General features: G+C 41.8%; 2 protein-coding genes across 2 annotated transcripts; one reads left to right on the top strand and one right to left on the bottom strand.

Annotated features, from left to right (window-relative positions):
• Nucleotides 1-314: 314 nt before the first annotated feature.
• six5 (SIX homeobox 5) lies at nt 315-9,057 on the bottom strand. The gene is made up of 3 exons (XM_027999583.1): nt 7,897-9,057; nt 3,979-5,354; nt 315-2,616 (listed from the first exon to the last, which is right to left on the bottom strand). Exons 1-3 carry the CDS (start codon nt 8,580-8,582, stop codon nt 1,964-1,966), a joined length of 2,715 nt encoding a protein of 904 aa, XP_027855384.1. The 5' UTR covers nt 8,583-9,057; the 3' UTR covers nt 315-1,963.
• Nucleotides 9,058-10,468: 1,411 nt separating this feature from the next.
• On the top strand, nt 10,469-16,060 carry tbcb (tubulin folding cofactor B). The gene is made up of 7 exons (XM_027999214.1): nt 10,469-10,653; nt 11,873-12,029; nt 12,131-12,274; nt 13,392-13,488; nt 13,788-13,979; nt 14,787-14,859; nt 14,950-16,060. The coding sequence occupies exons 2-7, from the start codon at nt 11,910-11,912 to the stop codon at nt 15,062-15,064; spliced, it is 741 nt and encodes a 246-aa protein (XP_027855015.1). The 5' UTR covers nt 10,469-10,653; nt 11,873-11,909; the 3' UTR covers nt 15,065-16,060.
• Nucleotides 16,061-16,296: the final 236 nt, after the last annotated feature.

Below are 16,296 nucleotides of genomic sequence, written 5' to 3'. Positions count from 1 at the left end.
TGGTTTAGCGTTTAAATCCAAAGGACCCGGAGCGTCCCGAACAAATGAGTCCCACCGCGATCACGACAGAACGCGAGCGTTAACGTAAACAGAATGCCAATGAAATGTGCAAAATATACAACGATTTTAAAAGAAATAAAAATAAATGAGATGGAGCAACGACCATGCAAATAAAGTATCACAGCAATTCACAGAGGGTCAAACTGACGTAGAAATGTGGGCATTCTTTAAAGTCCAAAAATCTGGTCAGCAACATACAAGTCATACAAAACTGTGTAACAAACACAAAACAAGAATACATTTTTTTTGTAAAAAAAACAACAAAAAACGGTTTAAAATAAGGCACTTATCAGCATCATTGTACTGAGACTTTGGCTGCATTTGATGAGAAACATCACAATCAGAGCAAAACGCTTTAGTGTAATGCACGTCAACGCTTCATTTCATCTCCCAAGCGTTGTCCTATAAAGAGCTACACATATATTGCATAGAGTTATAACCTTTTCAACTCCTGTATCATTATTATCATCATAATGTCAATCACACAATTCAAAAACTGCAAAAAAACAAACAAACAAACAAAAAAAACAACTTTAAACAACATTAAATGCAACAAATCTGCCTGCTTGGCCAGACTTCAGTAACTGGTTCTTGTCTGTGAAATACTGTTGTGTTTCCCTTGCAACTAGGAGGCAAAATAAAGAGCATGAGGGTTTTTATGCTCTTCATTGTGGAGTGTTGGTAGCGTAAGAAGAGTCAAAGTCCAGAAGCTCTCACTGAGAAATGTACAAGTGTTTTCACTTTACCAGATCTTCTCTCTTTTGGTGGCACCTCAAGGAAAAACTCCAGGAAAATGTACTGTTGAATTTTCTCAAAATGTCATCCAGCTTAGCTCCTCTCTCAAGATAAAAAATAAAAAAGAAAAAAAGAAAATTCCCTTAAAATCTAGAGGTAAAACCTCAAAATGAAGCATTTCCAGGCACGTTTACACTAATCATGGATGTCGATGTCATTTATTTTCTAATTTTTTTTTTATCTAAAGATGTATCTGACTCATTGCTTATTTTTCTGACTACAGGAGAGCTTTGCATACAAAATAAAACTGGGTGAGGAGATATATTCATGGATGCTTGACAAACCTTCTTGGTAAACCACATTTAAGTTGTTTTCCTCTGGATCTCACCAAGCCTTTATGAATATTCCACAAATTTTGAGCATAGTTGAGGTCAAGGCATTCCTGAAGCCAAACGTTAGCCGGTTTTGTTCTTTTAACCTCAGTTACATGTGTTTGGGTTTGCTGTAGGTCTAGCTGTTAACTCCTCATCTTAGGGCTGAGAAACATTTACTCTCCAAGTAGAAATTCTCACTTTCCGCCTCATTAAAAAGAAAATTTGTCTAAAGCTAAACCCTTAAAAAAAAGAAAGGGGGACAATCAGGTTTTATGTCTGGAATCAAGAATTCATTTTATGGTTTAAAAAAAAAACAAACACACTTGATTTTATATCCATCTAAAGTTTTTAGAAGAAATATGCTGGTAGAAAGAAAAGAAAATATTTTCTATATTTATATTTATTTAAAGTGGATCCATTCACTTTTCTGTAGTGACGCTTTTAGGTCAAAATAGGTAATGAGATTAATATGCATTATGTAACATTGACGACCCTAGTATAAATCATTACATCCTGTAAGAAGGATGGTAAAGAATAAATCTTTAAATGCCCCAAACCAGCGTGACATTGATATCCATGAAAAGCGTATGCAAGGTTCTGACTGGAGCTGCCAAACACCGCAAAACAAAACTGCAAAAACTTCTCTCAAAAGTGCCAGTCAGGACTGTGAAGGCATTAAAGCGTTTAAATACCTAATTAATATGTTTAAAGAATGTGAAGGTAACATGTCGGGTCATGAGGAGAAACTAAAGTCTTTCAGAGGATCATCGTCGCCAGCGTACAGTTTTAGGAGACTACAAACCCAGGTCTTCATCCACGGGGACCGACTGGAGCTGAGTGAGGATCTTGGGGTCCCCGTCCATCTCCTCTGGGTCCCCCAGGGGAGACCTGGCGTCCTCGTCCTGCCCCGGCGAGGGGCTCCCCAGCAGGAGCGACTCCCCGCCGGGCAGGCCGAGGTCTACGGGCAGCTCGCCCTTCCCCCGCATGTCAAACAGCGTCAGGCTGGCCGAGGTGGAGAGCGACACGGGGCTCCACGCCGGCTGGGACAGCTGGAGGCTCGGCGCCACGCCGCTGTACATGGGGCCGAGGGCCAGCAGGCTCTCCGGAGTGAGCGAGCTCTGTGTCGTCATGGTGACGGGCTGGTCCGTGAGCGCCTGGCTGGTGGCGACGGCGGAGTCCGGAGCACAGTACAGAGGGGACGAGCTGATGAAGTTCAAGGGCGAAGCTGCCGGACCGGCGGAGGTCGAGCCGGGGACGGACGGAGGCTGGTGGGCCACGGGAGGCGCGGAGGGGCCAAGAAGCCCCGCCACGCCGTTGGCAGAGATGGTGGGTGCGTCTGGGACTGGTTTCAGGGGTAAACTGGTGAGCTGGATCCCTGCTGGGATGGTCAGAATCAGCTTCCCCTGCTGGACACTCAGATAAGGACTTCCACCAAGAACGAGGTTCCCTAGAGGAAAACACAATGATCCTTATTTAATGACTTTATGCACATCATGCTAGTTACGCTACTGAGCAACCACACACTTTATGGAGATGGCGAAGGGGTAGAACAACTATTACAAATGATTTCATCTGATTTGATGATTTTGATTATGTTTTACAACCATAAAAAGTGGCGTTATTTGTATCCATCCCTCGTTAAACAATATTTTATAAAATTATCTCAGGTACGTCTCATCAGTTTTCAAGTGTAACCACAAATTTCAGTGAGATCTGGGCTTTGACTAGGCCATTCCGACACATCAATACCTATTGATATAACTGATGATCCTCTTAGCCTATATGTTTGGGAACCTCCCCGGGTTCCTTCCATCTTCCCATCAACTTTGACCTTCTTCTGAGTCCCTGCTGAAAAAAAGCATCCCCATTTTTGCCACGTTCCCTGCATGGATTGTGGCAAAATAAAGGGTGCATTCACACCAGCCCTGTTAATCCACTTTAATCCAACACTAGCTCATTTGCCTAGAAAGTCTGGCTTGTTTGTGGAGGTGTGAACGCACAACAGAACTCTGATGCGGACCAAAAAAAGTGACCTCTGGTCCACCTAAAAACCTCAGTCTCGGTTTGGTTGAAGTGAACTCTGGTGCCGTTTGAATGCATATGTGAATGCCAGCCGACCGCAGGTCGCTCCAAAAGCGGTGAAGCAGACTGTGATGGAGGGTATTCTGGGTAAATGCAACCTAAACAAACACACGAGTGTAACGACAGTCAGAAGAATAGTTTGTGGTCTTTTGCTAAAGATGAAAGAGAAATTCTACAGCCACTAAAATCTGACCCTACTTCTTCTTTTTTGATATGTTGGCGACGGCAAACAACTGAATGAAGCATTACAGCCACCAACTGGTAACCTGACGCTACTACATTTCTGTTTGCATTATGTGAAAAAGAAACTTGTGCTCAGCTTTTGTTTCATTCCCTTAAGTGGTTCTTGATGCAGCGCCACCACAGGCGAGAAGGGGGAACAGGTTTTTCCAAATGATTTGGTTCACCGCCGTGTGGAAGCGAACCGCACAAGTGGAAAATATAACAAATGTTGCAATTTTAGTCCCCAGTTGAACAGAATCTTCTAGACAATCAGGTGTGAAAACAACCCAAATGTTTCTGTTGCTTTCTTTCAGCAGAGGTCGTCTTCCACTCTTCAGATCTGATCCACAATAAACAATTTGTTTCCTCTCAAGATTCACTTAAGTTTTTTAATTTTTATAGAATCCAAAATACATTTAATTCTTCATCATATGAAATGAAATCCCAGCAAAGAATCCAACTGAAGACCAATGATAAATCTCATTTTCCAATGAAACATGCTTACCTGTTGGAGAGGAAGGTAGCTGAATGATCCCAGGGTTCAGGAGCTGCACGGCGGGGGCCACGCTGCTCGGGTTCCCCACTCTCTGAATTGGACTCAGCGGGTTTATCCGGAGCGGGGTCTGCGGAGCCCCTCCGGATCCGGGAGCCGAAGCCAGGATCTGCAAGGGCAACCCGGCCGAGGGGATGGAGAGAGCTGGACTGGCCGGCACCACCTGAGGGAAAGAGACGTTGGAGGAGGTCTGGATGGAGGAGACGGGGACCAGCTGAGGCATGGAGAGAGAGACTAACTGTGCAGAGGCGCTGCTGCCTTTGGCTTGTGACACCGGCACTACTGGAGTTGGGGAAGATGCGGAGAGAACCTGCGGAGTCTGGATTTTGCTTGGGGTGGAGTTTATTTGCTGGAGGGTAGCGTTGCTTAGCTCCGAGACCGAAACCACAGTCGCAGCAGATTCAGATACAGTTGTTAGGGGCTCTTTCTGCTGCTTCGGTGGTCTGCCACCCGGGTTTTGAGTGGGAGGGTTTTGGAACGATGGAGCCGGCGAGGTGAGTGGGGATACTGGGACGAGCTGAGGGCACTGGGATCCTAAAGACGTCTGGACCAGATGGGAGACTGGTGCACAGTGGATGGAAGGCACAACTTGGGGCAAAGAGATGACATGAGGGGCGGAGTGGATGGAAGAAACCGACGAGGGAGAAACCCCTTGCTGACTGGGAGAGTTAGAAATAGCTACATTTGCAGAAGACAGAGGCGCTGTGAGGGAGAGCGGCTCTTGATGTTGCGGGTTCTGGGTTAAGACTAGAGATGGAAGACAGGTGGGAGATGACAGAGCTGGCGGGGAGGGCGATAAAGACGAGGAGGACGGGGATACCGTCTGGCTGCCTCCTTCCGATTCACAGCGGACGTGAAAATCCATGTTGTTGCCGCTCTTTGCTTTGGTATGAAGTGGAGGAGAAACGATGGCGGAGGCCTCGGAAGATCGCAAGTTGCTGCTCAGAACCGCCGCCTTGGCCTCCACCGCCTCCTGCTGCTCTGCGCCGACCCCGGGTTTGGCTATGACCTGAGCCCCGTTCAGGATCAAAGGAGAGCTGGTGGTGACAGGACTCAGCGTGACCGTCTGGCAGTCGCCCAGACTCAGGCCGTTGATGATGACGCCAGCCCCGGCGCCAGAGATCAGGGAGTTTCCGTTCAGCAGCAAAGGCTGCGGCGCTGTGAGGAAGCCGCTGGAGCTGTTGAGGATGAGCTGGCTCCCGGCGCTGCAGGGCACCGCCGAGACGGAGATGATGGAAGCCCCGGAGCCGACGGTCTCCTCAGGTTTGTCCGCCGCTTCGTCCATGACGCTCGCCTCGTCTTCAGTGCTGTGATTCCCATCAGACTCACTGAAATTTGATGCGATATTAAACATAAAAAATTACTTTGATTATTTAATGAGTGTCTTTCACAATTATTTCTGCTTTTTGAGAAAATATGAAGTTTAAGTGCGTTGCAAAAACACCAAATCATAGCAAGTGTTTTGGTCTTTTTCTTTTGCAAATATCTTCTTAGAATTGAAATAAGACAAAACTGACTCACAAGTAACTTCTTTGCAAAATATAGGAACTTGTTTTATGTCAATAATTCCATCATATTGAGCAAAAAGTCTTAGTTCCACTGGCAGAATATTTCACTTTTAACATGAGGTAAATGAATTTTTCTATGTGAAATAATCTGCCAGTGGAACTGAAACCTTTTCATCAATATTATGGCGTTATTGACATAAAACAAGGTACTTCTTGCCTTGAAGTTATATATAAGTTAGTTTTGTCTTATTTGAATTGAACCAAGATATTTGCACTAGAAACCAGACCAAAACACTTGGTAGGATTCTGTGTTTTTGCAGTGCAGGGATAGTTATTGCTTTCCTGTTTTGATTAACAGCAGATACTGCAGTATTAAAATTGGAATTATCTGTGCTGCATTACTGAGAGACATCTAATGTAAATCAGAGAGATTTTGTGCTGGTTGGATTTAGATCTCATATTTCTAATGGCAAAAGAAAATTTGTTCAAGTTTCTCCTCTACTTTTAAACTGCAGCACGGTTAACCATTTTTCAACACACCGCTCCTCCAACTTAATAACCAACCATGCATAGCAGCACTCCTCTGTGCAAGCAGGAAGCACAAGAGTCCTAAAAACTCCTTTAGGGTGCAGGTTTTGGTTCGTTTGTGTAGTTTTGACCACACAGATTCGCTGCGTCGCTCGGCCTGACCACCACAACCACTGGTTGTGGGGCGAGACAAGCTCTCCGTGTTCTGTTTTATCTCTTCTCCTAACAGATCACCCCTGTTTGGAGAAGCAGTGGTTGTAAAAAAAAAAAAAAGAAACAAGAGATGCAATGATTATTCTGCCAGAGACAGGAATCAGCGCCACTCTTCATTAAATAAAAACCAAGAGCACACACACACACATTTTGGCCTGTACAGTACTTGATAAATAAGTGGGCTGAAAATAAAACCAGAGTCATGTAGTCTGATGCACTTCTTTGAGCTTAGATAAAAGCTTTAGACAAAGGCTTTCAAACATAAGTGAGTATATGTTATTTTCTATTCAATTTAAAGCTACTACTTCCATCAAGTACTGTACAGGCCTTTTTTTTTCCTTTTATAAAAGAGGAGAAAGAGTCAATAAAAATAATTCTGAATCAGTGAAAATTGGATTCATTAGGAAGGACCTGAAAGAAACTGAATAAGTCAAGCTTCTTGAAGCATATTTGATTTGGTTGTTGTGTTATGATCAGTCAGTATAAAGCTACAGTTTGTGCTCAATTAGTTTGACTGATTATTATGCTACCGGCTTCTCATTCCCCACCAGAAACAAACATTTTTCATTTACATTTGCAGTTTCAAGAATTCCCAGTGAGAAACTCAAAATACCCAGGACATCATTTGCTACGTAAGCTGAGGCGACTTGTTGAATTCTCCTCTGACTAAATCTGTTCAATTTATCTGAAGATGAGTCACTTTTTTTAATAACACCAACCAAACCCAGAGTCAATTAGACGGCGTTCTCAGCTCCCTAGACTTTTAATTTTGAACATGCATCTTTGGTAACGACCAGCAGGATTGTAACAAGAACTTGTCTAACAAGATCTCGTGATATTAAAATGTCTTTTTGTGGCGACTTCGGTCTCGTGAGCACCAGCCAGTTGCAGTCTTCATGGCTTCACCCTGATTGTTGTAACAGAAGATGCCTCAACTAACTCTTAAATGTTGGGCAGCATTTTCAGTTTCCAGCCGAGATGATAAACAGACAAGACGCGGACAACGTGTTCATGTCAGACGCTAAAGGTGGCAGAAGGTGTGTTACTTTTCCTAATTAAACTATTTTTTTCTCTGCTGGTTCTTTGGGAGCATCAATAAATATCATTATTTTGCTGACAATGAACACCACAAGGTCTGTATCAATCACACCTATCTGTCAAAGAAGTGGCCTGATCCATCTCTACTGCAATGTATAAAACGAGAGGTCTCAGGCTGTGTGATCTGATCCTGCAGGGTTTTTTTGCCCCCCACTCACGCACTCTTGTTAAAGGTTTCCACTAACTAACCTGGCTTTCCCTGGCTCTGAAGGCGGCAGCGCAGTGCAGAGTTTCAGGAAACTTGAGCCATCGTGGGGCCCATCTGGATCTCACATTTCATAACAAAGCAACATGCTTCAGGTTTGAGATGTGTGACTTCACTGCTGCCAAAACACCGCTACAGCCAAATCAATTGCATAAACCAGCGTCTAGCATATTGGCTCGTTTTTGCACTCAAGTGAAGGCGTGCTGTGTTTTTTTTCTTCAGGGTTTTTTCTGTGTTTCCTCTGCTTCCAAACAAAGGACACTGCTGCGGCTTATATAGTTGAATGTGTGCACATGCATGCAGCTTTGTTGCTCTTGCCTTTTGCTGTGGGTCCCGGACGGGGTCCTGTCCCTCTGCCTGCGGTTCTTGAACCAGTTGCTGACCTGTGTGAGGGACAGTCCGGTGACTTTGGCCAGGTTTTTCTTCTCGTCCGGAGTGGGATACCTGTTGCTCTTGTAACATTCCTTCAGAGCGTTCCGGGACTTCTCCTTGAAGCAGTACACGGTCTCTTCCCCGTCCCAGATGGTTTTGGGCAGGGGGAACTTCTTCCTGAGCCGGTACTTGTCCACGGCGCCCAGGCTGCGGCCCCGGGACCTCTCCGCCTCCTTGTAGCGGGCTTTGAGGTACAGGTCCTGCAGGAACCCATGGTTAGACGGGTGGAAGTCATAGCTCTCCAGGATGGCGTACAGCTCCTTGAACTCCTCCCGGTGGAAGGCCACCAGCGCCTGGGCCTTCAGCAACGTCTCGTTGCCACGTAGCAGCTCGGACGAAGGAGGTATGGTGGAGAGAAACCTCCACAGGCGATCCACATTACCCGCTTGCAACAGGGCCTCGCACAGACACGAAACCTGGTCAGTGGAGAAACTCAGAGCCGACTTCTGAAAACTTTGGAGCAGATGTTCCGAAACTCGGGCGGTTTCTTTGTCTTCTTTGGACTCGGCTGCTGATGGCTCCTCTGGGCTGTTCTCAGATTGTTCTGTAGACTCTAAAGACAAGGAAGCCATTTTCACTTTAACTTTTTTTCCCCACTAGTAGTTCCTCCTCCCCTGTCTCTCTCTCTCGCTCTCTCTTCCTCCGTCCCTCCCTCCGCAGCGCTGCGTTTTTCCCGTCCTCCGCTCCGCCAGCAGAACCGATTAATGTGCCTCCAGGCCAGGCGCAGACACGCCCCTCTCTCTATTGCTGCTGGCACGATCCAACCCATCTAAATGTGATCTCAGGCTGCAGCTTTAATTAACTCCAACAGGGACTGTATGTCTCGAAGTTGCCCTTTTGCCCCTAACATTTCTGAAAAACCATCGGCGCTTACTCGCTCCAGAACTTTGGATGGCAGTCGCCCAGGGCAAAGAAGGCAAAGAAGGGAGGGGGGTTGGTCACCCGATAACTGTCAACTTTTAATATGTAAAAGTTTGTTGAAAGTATGCAATAATCTCTGTTGTTTCCTGTAAATAATGTAGCTGATGTATTCTGTGTCCATCTTATTTGTCTTAAAGTTGGCTGATAAGGCAGAAATGTCTCACCATTGTTGCCCTATCAGCAACAAAATGGATAAGGCACCATTACTTTTCACCATTAGCTCTACTATTAGAGAAGCTAATGGTGGAGGTATTTTCACTACCTCCACCATTATAGCTGTGTTTGCTTGCTGGTAGTTTGCGCTACCTGAGTTATACTTCCGGGTGCGAGTGAACATGACAATTGGGGTTAAAGTGAAACATGGTGGTTGCATTACGCCTATTCTGAGGATGGAACAGGGTTTTTATTGAACGATGGATAAAATTGTGAATAGCCCCCAAAACTTCAAGTGTCTGCTGGCTATTATAAGAATAAAGAGAGCTATAATCTTTTTCTGCATAACAGTGAGCCTAAACATACTTCTAAATGAAGGCTTGTCTGCATAAAAACAGAAGATACCAGAACTGCAGCTGTATTAGTCCTTACATCGTTTATGATTTATCTTTTCCCACTGGATCAAACAGTCTGTTGAGCATTAGGTGGTTTATATGCAAATATAGTCTGCACAAACACATACCGATAGGCCAAAATGCCTCCACCAGCTACGTGGATCTAGATGATTTTTGCAGTTAATAAGAATTTTTTCTTTTTTTTTTCTTTTTTCCAATGAATGAGTCATCAAAACAATTTAAATCATGACCCAGTTCAGAGATGCATTGCTTTCCTCATGATTTACTTTGGTTTACGTTGTGATAGAAGATGATGAAAAGATATAAAAGCCTAAACTTTAAAGATAAACGACAATCCCTGTGTAATATGATCTATAGAGACCTGCATTGCATCTACTTAGTACAAGAATGTAAATATTCCGGTAAATATGCAGGTTAAGGAGATTTATCTTATCTCTCTTCCTGTTAATCCAATATCCTTAAAGGTATAGATTTAAATACTAATCCCAATCCAGAGTCATGAGAGTTTTAGAGATTTCAGTACATCAAATGTGGAAGAAAATAACAGTGGGACACTTTGGAGGGGTAGGGGAGAAATAATGCTCCCTACAGTTGCAGATGGTGTCAGATTTAGGAGTCAGAAATGTGAAAATCGGGCCATTTTCACCGCTTTTCAAACCAAATTTACACTTTCACTCATGCATTTTAACCACAAAAGGGAAAATGTCTATTTTCTGCTATATTTTCCTCAAAATCCTCCTGAAATACCCATCAAAAATGGGTATGTAGATTGAGCATTTGCACAATTGCGCCGTCTAGTGGTTGTTCGTATAGATTGGGATTTTTAGTCCTGTCTTTTGATTGGTTGTTGATTTGGTCAACTGTTTCCGGAGGAGGAGGTCCTTCGTTGTTATGTCGCGTAACAGTAATTCTTATTGGTTGAGCCCGTTCTATCTCCAATGTGATTGGTGCGTTCCTCCCAAGGCGGGTAGAACCTTCCAGAGCAGGGCGTAGCAGGAATTGGAGTTTGAGTTTTCTGGCATAAACACAAAGCGAGGCTAGGTTCACCATTTTTGTTTTAGTGTCGTTGTGGTTTATAACGGTTTTTTAACCGCACACGGCTAGCCTCTTTCCTCAAAACTTGTTCATACCGCTGGAGACAAGACACAGAAATGTAAGTAAATGTAAGAAAACTGTTGTTTATTCGAGGTGTCTCAATGGGTCCTGCTGCTGCTGACCACCAACCCTGTTAGCTAGCTAACGCAGAGTGTAGCTAACCACAGTCATATTTAAAATGACAGCGAAAGGAAGAAACCTCATTGAGTGAAATCAATGTGGAATAAATACGGGATGAAAGCCACGTTGCTTTCCTAAATGCTTACTCTGATGCACTAAAACATGAGGACTTGTTGAAAAATACTGCATCCCATGGCAAAAACGTGGAATCACTGCCTTAGTAGGATGCAGGATATGTTATTATGTTGTTGCACCTACGGTAACATCTACATCCTGATAAAATAATACTTTATTGCAACTTTTCATGTTTTGCCCTGGTTGCATTTGTTTATGGCATCGTCTTAATCAAGGGCGTAGGAACGAGTCTGTCTTTGGGGGGGACGCATATCGGAAACCTGACGGATCAGTAAATTAGCAGAAATGTCATAAACAATTGTGCCACCAACGTGTCAGTAACAATCCAATAATCAGATTAAAGTTATGCATCCACGTCGCACAATGACTGTCATTCCAGGACTGAACACTCACTTTATCATTTACCTCACAACTAGCAAGCTAAATACTCTGGTAGCACACAAGCTACCAGATTCTGGTATATTCTATTGGTCAAAAGACATTTGGTTATTGGTCAAAGTGCATTGATATAAGTTGACTGGCAATTGAACAGGTCCTGCCTCTTTCTAATACCGAAGTAAAAAACAGCTCATAAAATAGGACTCAGCAGTTTTAAACTCAATACAGTAATTTGACCAACAAAAGTAAAATCTATAAAGCAATTTTTGTTCTTCTTGAACGACTCTCTACATCAGTGCAACAGTTTGATCTACAAAATAAATAAAAATGATACTTTTCACATCTAAAAGACACCTCAGCTCCTCACTGATAACTCAGTCTCACTTTCCAGCCCTGCATTCAGTAACTTACCAAACATGAGCCATGAAAAACACTGCGGCAAAAAAGCCTAAATGTTTTTTTTCTCCTGTCATTTCCAGCCACAAACATTTAACTAAAATATCTACTGATATGTGTTATTGTCTCTGCCTTCCTCTGACTCTGCATCCTTTCCTCAGAAGTCGCATAAAAATGCCTTATTACATGTTTAAAATCTTTCCAATTCTGTTGGATGATCTCTTGATGGTATTTATTTTCATTTGTAGAAACAAGCTTTTAGGTGGGGCCCAAACACAGTGCAGGATGGACGGTGAAGTGACGGTGGTTACCAACCCGTATGTGAATGTCCGTATCACAAGCAGCCTTTCCAGCTTTGAGAACCGCAGAAGGTTCAATAAAAGAATTACTATTGCAGAATTAAAGGTAATATACAAGTATAACATCCCTTGCACTTCACTTTGAGAACATTAACTAGTTCTACTTTCTAACTGTGGTCTATTCTGTATCTACTCTCTTGTACAAAGATGCTCCTGGAGATGAATGTGGGTGTACCTGCTTCCAGCATGGACCTGGAGATTTTTAGCACCACCGATAGGTTCCTACAGAAAATTGATAACGATGAAGCTTTATTTGGTTCCTACCCTGTGGATGATGAATGCAGAATACATGTACGTCAAATATTAAAAGTACCTGAAATGCAATATCTAGTGATATGGTAGATAAAATGTAAGTTTCAGTGGATGTAAGATTGTTTTCAAACTATACACTGGTTGAAAAGCTAGGAGTCTGGGATGTAAAAATGGTTTTTCTTCTTAAATTAAGCGTGCAAACACACACAATTATTGGTCAGATAAATTGGGAATGTTTAACAGTCCTTTCTGCTTGCATAAGCCTGCATTTGATACTCGTAAAGTAAAGCATCTATTGATTTAATTGCAGTTTTCAGTGTTTGGTGGAACACTGTCGTCAGCGTGCTGCACCTTGACTTGTTAACGGCTCTCCTCACGTCGCTTATAGACTTCCTGTCAAATATAAGGTGTGGGGTATAGGAAGCAAGAGTGTGTTTATTTAAATGTGTGCTGATCAGAAAAAGATCTGATCATCTTTAGTTTTATATAAAATATCTGAAGGTTTTTTGCAGAACTTGACTGATATCCGCAACTCCTGTTGAAAATCTGCATAAAAATCTTCCCATGTGAACTAGGCATAATTCCAGATGCTTTTGGGAGATGTGGACAAACATGATCACCTCTTAAATTACAAATAATGTTGCTGTAGCTCTTTAAGCACCCACTGTGACCAGATTCAGTGATTTTTTTTTTTAATCAGCTATAAAAACCTTCCAGTTGTTTGTAATATGTTCTCCTCTCAATATATTGCTCTAAAAAGTTGTATAATAAATCCTCTTTTTTTTTCCTCAAAGTGACCCTAATACTCTTGCAAAAATAAAATTTTGACCTTTACTGGGATTTTATTTTAGTATAATCAGTGTGTGGATGGCAGCAGGGTTTCTGTTTTATTGCTATTGATGGTTGATGCAGAGGTAGGTTATCGCTGTATGGGAGTATGATCCAGAAAAACTTCAAGCTATTTAATTTGTCAACCCTGAAAGAAACTGATCAAATCTCAACCTTTTTTGGGGGCCGTACTGGAATTAATTTTAAAATCACATTATTACCTGTAAGAAAATTACAAATTGAATTTTTTTTCTTTATAGTTGAACATTACAGTAAAATCATTTGTGGTTGTCATATTAATGTGTTTGTCTCATTGTTTCCTGACCAGGTTATTGACAGGAGTGGAGGACAGACCAGCGAGTTGTTTGATGATTCCAAAGTGGAGAAGTTTGAGCTCTCAGATGAGGCCTATGAACAACGGAAAGGTAAAAATCTCACACACTTTTCTCCTCTTAAATTTGTTCCTAAAACAAATCATGGATTAAAAATTGATTAGAGACATTTTGAATTTCCCAGACTAATTATTTCGAAAGTGAGAAGACGAGTATTAAAGGTACATTTGTAAGCCCCTTTAGTTAAAAACAAAACATGGCCATTGATTATATTTTAGTTAAGTAAAAACTCTGATTCATTAGAAATGTATAGTTCCATGCTTTGAACCTTGAGTCGCTCTTTATGGCTTTGATCATTATTGCTCAATGTACAAAATGCACATATCCTGTAGAATCCGTCCGGTCATTCTTAAAGAAGCAGAATTTGGGCCGCTTCAACGAGGAAGAAGCTGCTAAGAAGAAAGCTGAGCTCACCATTCGGGAAGAACAGCAGAAGGCTGCAGCTGAGGCCATTTCTGTCGGCAGCCGCTGCAAAGTGGAGGTCCCAGGGCAGCCCACAAAGCTTGGCACGGTCATGTATGTTGGTAAGTGTGCTTAAAATTTTCAGATTCATCTACCCTGACTTGTGAGCATTGGGTCAGAAGCAGTAATAATATTATAATATTTACAATATTTTTCCTGATATGTGGAGTATATCTGGTTTATTTGGACTGTAAGAAAAGGCGAGACTTTCAGCTGATAAGAGGAAGTTAAGCAAGGTGCTCTATTTTGTCTATGTGAGCTCTCGGTGTGTGTCTGCTGGATTTGAAAATTCTGGCACCATTTTGGAAAACAAAATTCTGATTAAAGCATCTTTAAACCCAGCTCATGTTGCTGAAGCAAGGCGTTAGAAAATAAAACAGCCAAGCGTTCTGAATGCAGACATTACAACAATAAACTGATATTCCCATTTTATTAGTAACCTGTCAGTTGTCCTGAAGTTTCACTTTTCTGTGTTTAACCAAAATCTTGTGCCTCAGGTGTATTATGGTCAAACAGAACATGAAGACATGGCATAACATGCTACCGATTGCTGCAACTTAGAGAGAGTAGAGACTTCCTTTGCTTTGTTCCACTTGAATATACAGCTTTAAGTTAGTCTCAGTAAACACTGTTCAGAGTCAGTGTTGAAATCCAAAAGTTGAACTTGCTGTTATTTAGTTTAAACAATGGAGCTGATTATTGGTAGGAGTATGATGTCTGATAAAAACACAGACGCTTATTTTTGAGGTTTCTGCACAGTCTTCAACATTTTCCTTGGCTGTTTAAAATAAGGGAAAAAAGATTATGGAAAATGTTTTGCATTTACAGACTTTATTCCCGGTCCTATCATCTAATGTGTATCATTGTAGGTACAACAGAGTTCAAGTCAGGTCATTGGGTGGGTGTGAAGTACGATGAGCCCGTTGGAAAACACAATGGAACGTAAGACGATACCCCCTCCCCCATTAATGTAAAGAAATGTTAACAATTTTTGCAAATTTGAATCTTAACTTATTTTTATTGTGTGTCCAGCGTTCAGGGGAAGCAATACTTTGAGTGTCAAGACAAATACGGGGCATTTGTGAAGCCGTTGAATATGACCGTGGGAGACTTCCCTGAAGAGGATTACGGTTTGGATGAGATATAGAACTGTTTTGGTCGTTTTTTTTTTTTCTTGTTACGGTCATTTATTTTAATTTCAGATGCACTCACTGAACAGAGAGGAAGGAGAATGACAGATTTATCGTAACAAATGTTCCTGTTTGTTCCGTGGATGGCATGATCCGAAGGCACTTTAGCTGGAAGTTTCTTTTCTCTGCAGCCTCACAGAAGTGATTGTCAATTTATGACTTTAGACGAGTCATTTAAAAAACTAGTTACATCTGACAGCGCTGCACACAAGGTTTTTTTTCACATTAATGTATTCTTATTTTGTCTTGTTTTTGAATCAGTTTGAATATTTTTCCTTTTCAATTCATGTCAGTCTGTCTGAATTTTGTGTAACTGCGCATATTTACAGTCGTATTGTTTAAGGACTGTCAATCGAGTTTAAAATTCACTCTAATCATACTTTGACAGTAAAAAGGGTCGCTCCAGATTAGTTGCTTTATGATTGGTGAGAGTAAATCAAAGCTGCAGACGGTGGATGCTTACATTTTTTTTAAAACAAGTCGCTCTCAGAAAATGCATCACATTAATTTTTTTAAGTAACAGGTTTCATTTTCTTGTGTGAAAACTGCTTTTTCTGACAAAACTGCTGCTTTTTTTCCCCTTCTTTTCTTTAAAAAAAAGACCAACAGATATTTCCCTTCTAAGCAAAACATGGCTGCTTTGTTTGTCACATGTCACCACTCTGTCCCGCAGCACAAGTCACATATTTGTGCAACTGATTTTACTCAGTTGGCTGCAGATCTCTGTAACAATTGCATCACTCGGTGTCGAAAAGCGTTGCATTTCAAATTGATGTTAGGCTATACGTGAAAACACTTGGCATACTGTTTAATTTGAAAAAATGTAAAATTGCTATAATTTCATTGTCTTTTCAATAAAGTTGGTAGTAATTATTATTAATTGACCTCTAAGGTGCTGGCGACAATATGTGCCAAATGATAATCCACACTAATAAAGTCTGTACACATGATCAGCATTTGTTTTGATTTATTTTTTTGGCTAGTAATAATAAGTGAGTCATATATTGTGATATTGTCAATCCTGACCAACAATCCGATTTGGATTTTTCCTAACATGAAAAAGCTTTTTCCTCCTTACAGATTTTTGTTTTTGATTTTTGGGCATAGTTAAGTGTTTTAGCTTATCGGTCACAATAATCCGAGTAAATGCAAAATTCAGTTCAAAAGATGATGTCATGCCTTGAGGTTT

This window comes from Xiphophorus couchianus, chromosome 18 (assembly GCF_001444195.1).
Source record: "Xiphophorus couchianus chromosome 18, X_couchianus-1.0, whole genome shotgun sequence".
In the NCBI taxonomy this organism is placed as follows: Eukaryota; Metazoa; Chordata; class Actinopteri; order Cyprinodontiformes; family Poeciliidae; genus Xiphophorus; species Xiphophorus couchianus.
Note: the sequence above shows the minus strand (reverse complement) of the source record. Positions and strands in the feature narration are given on the sequence as shown.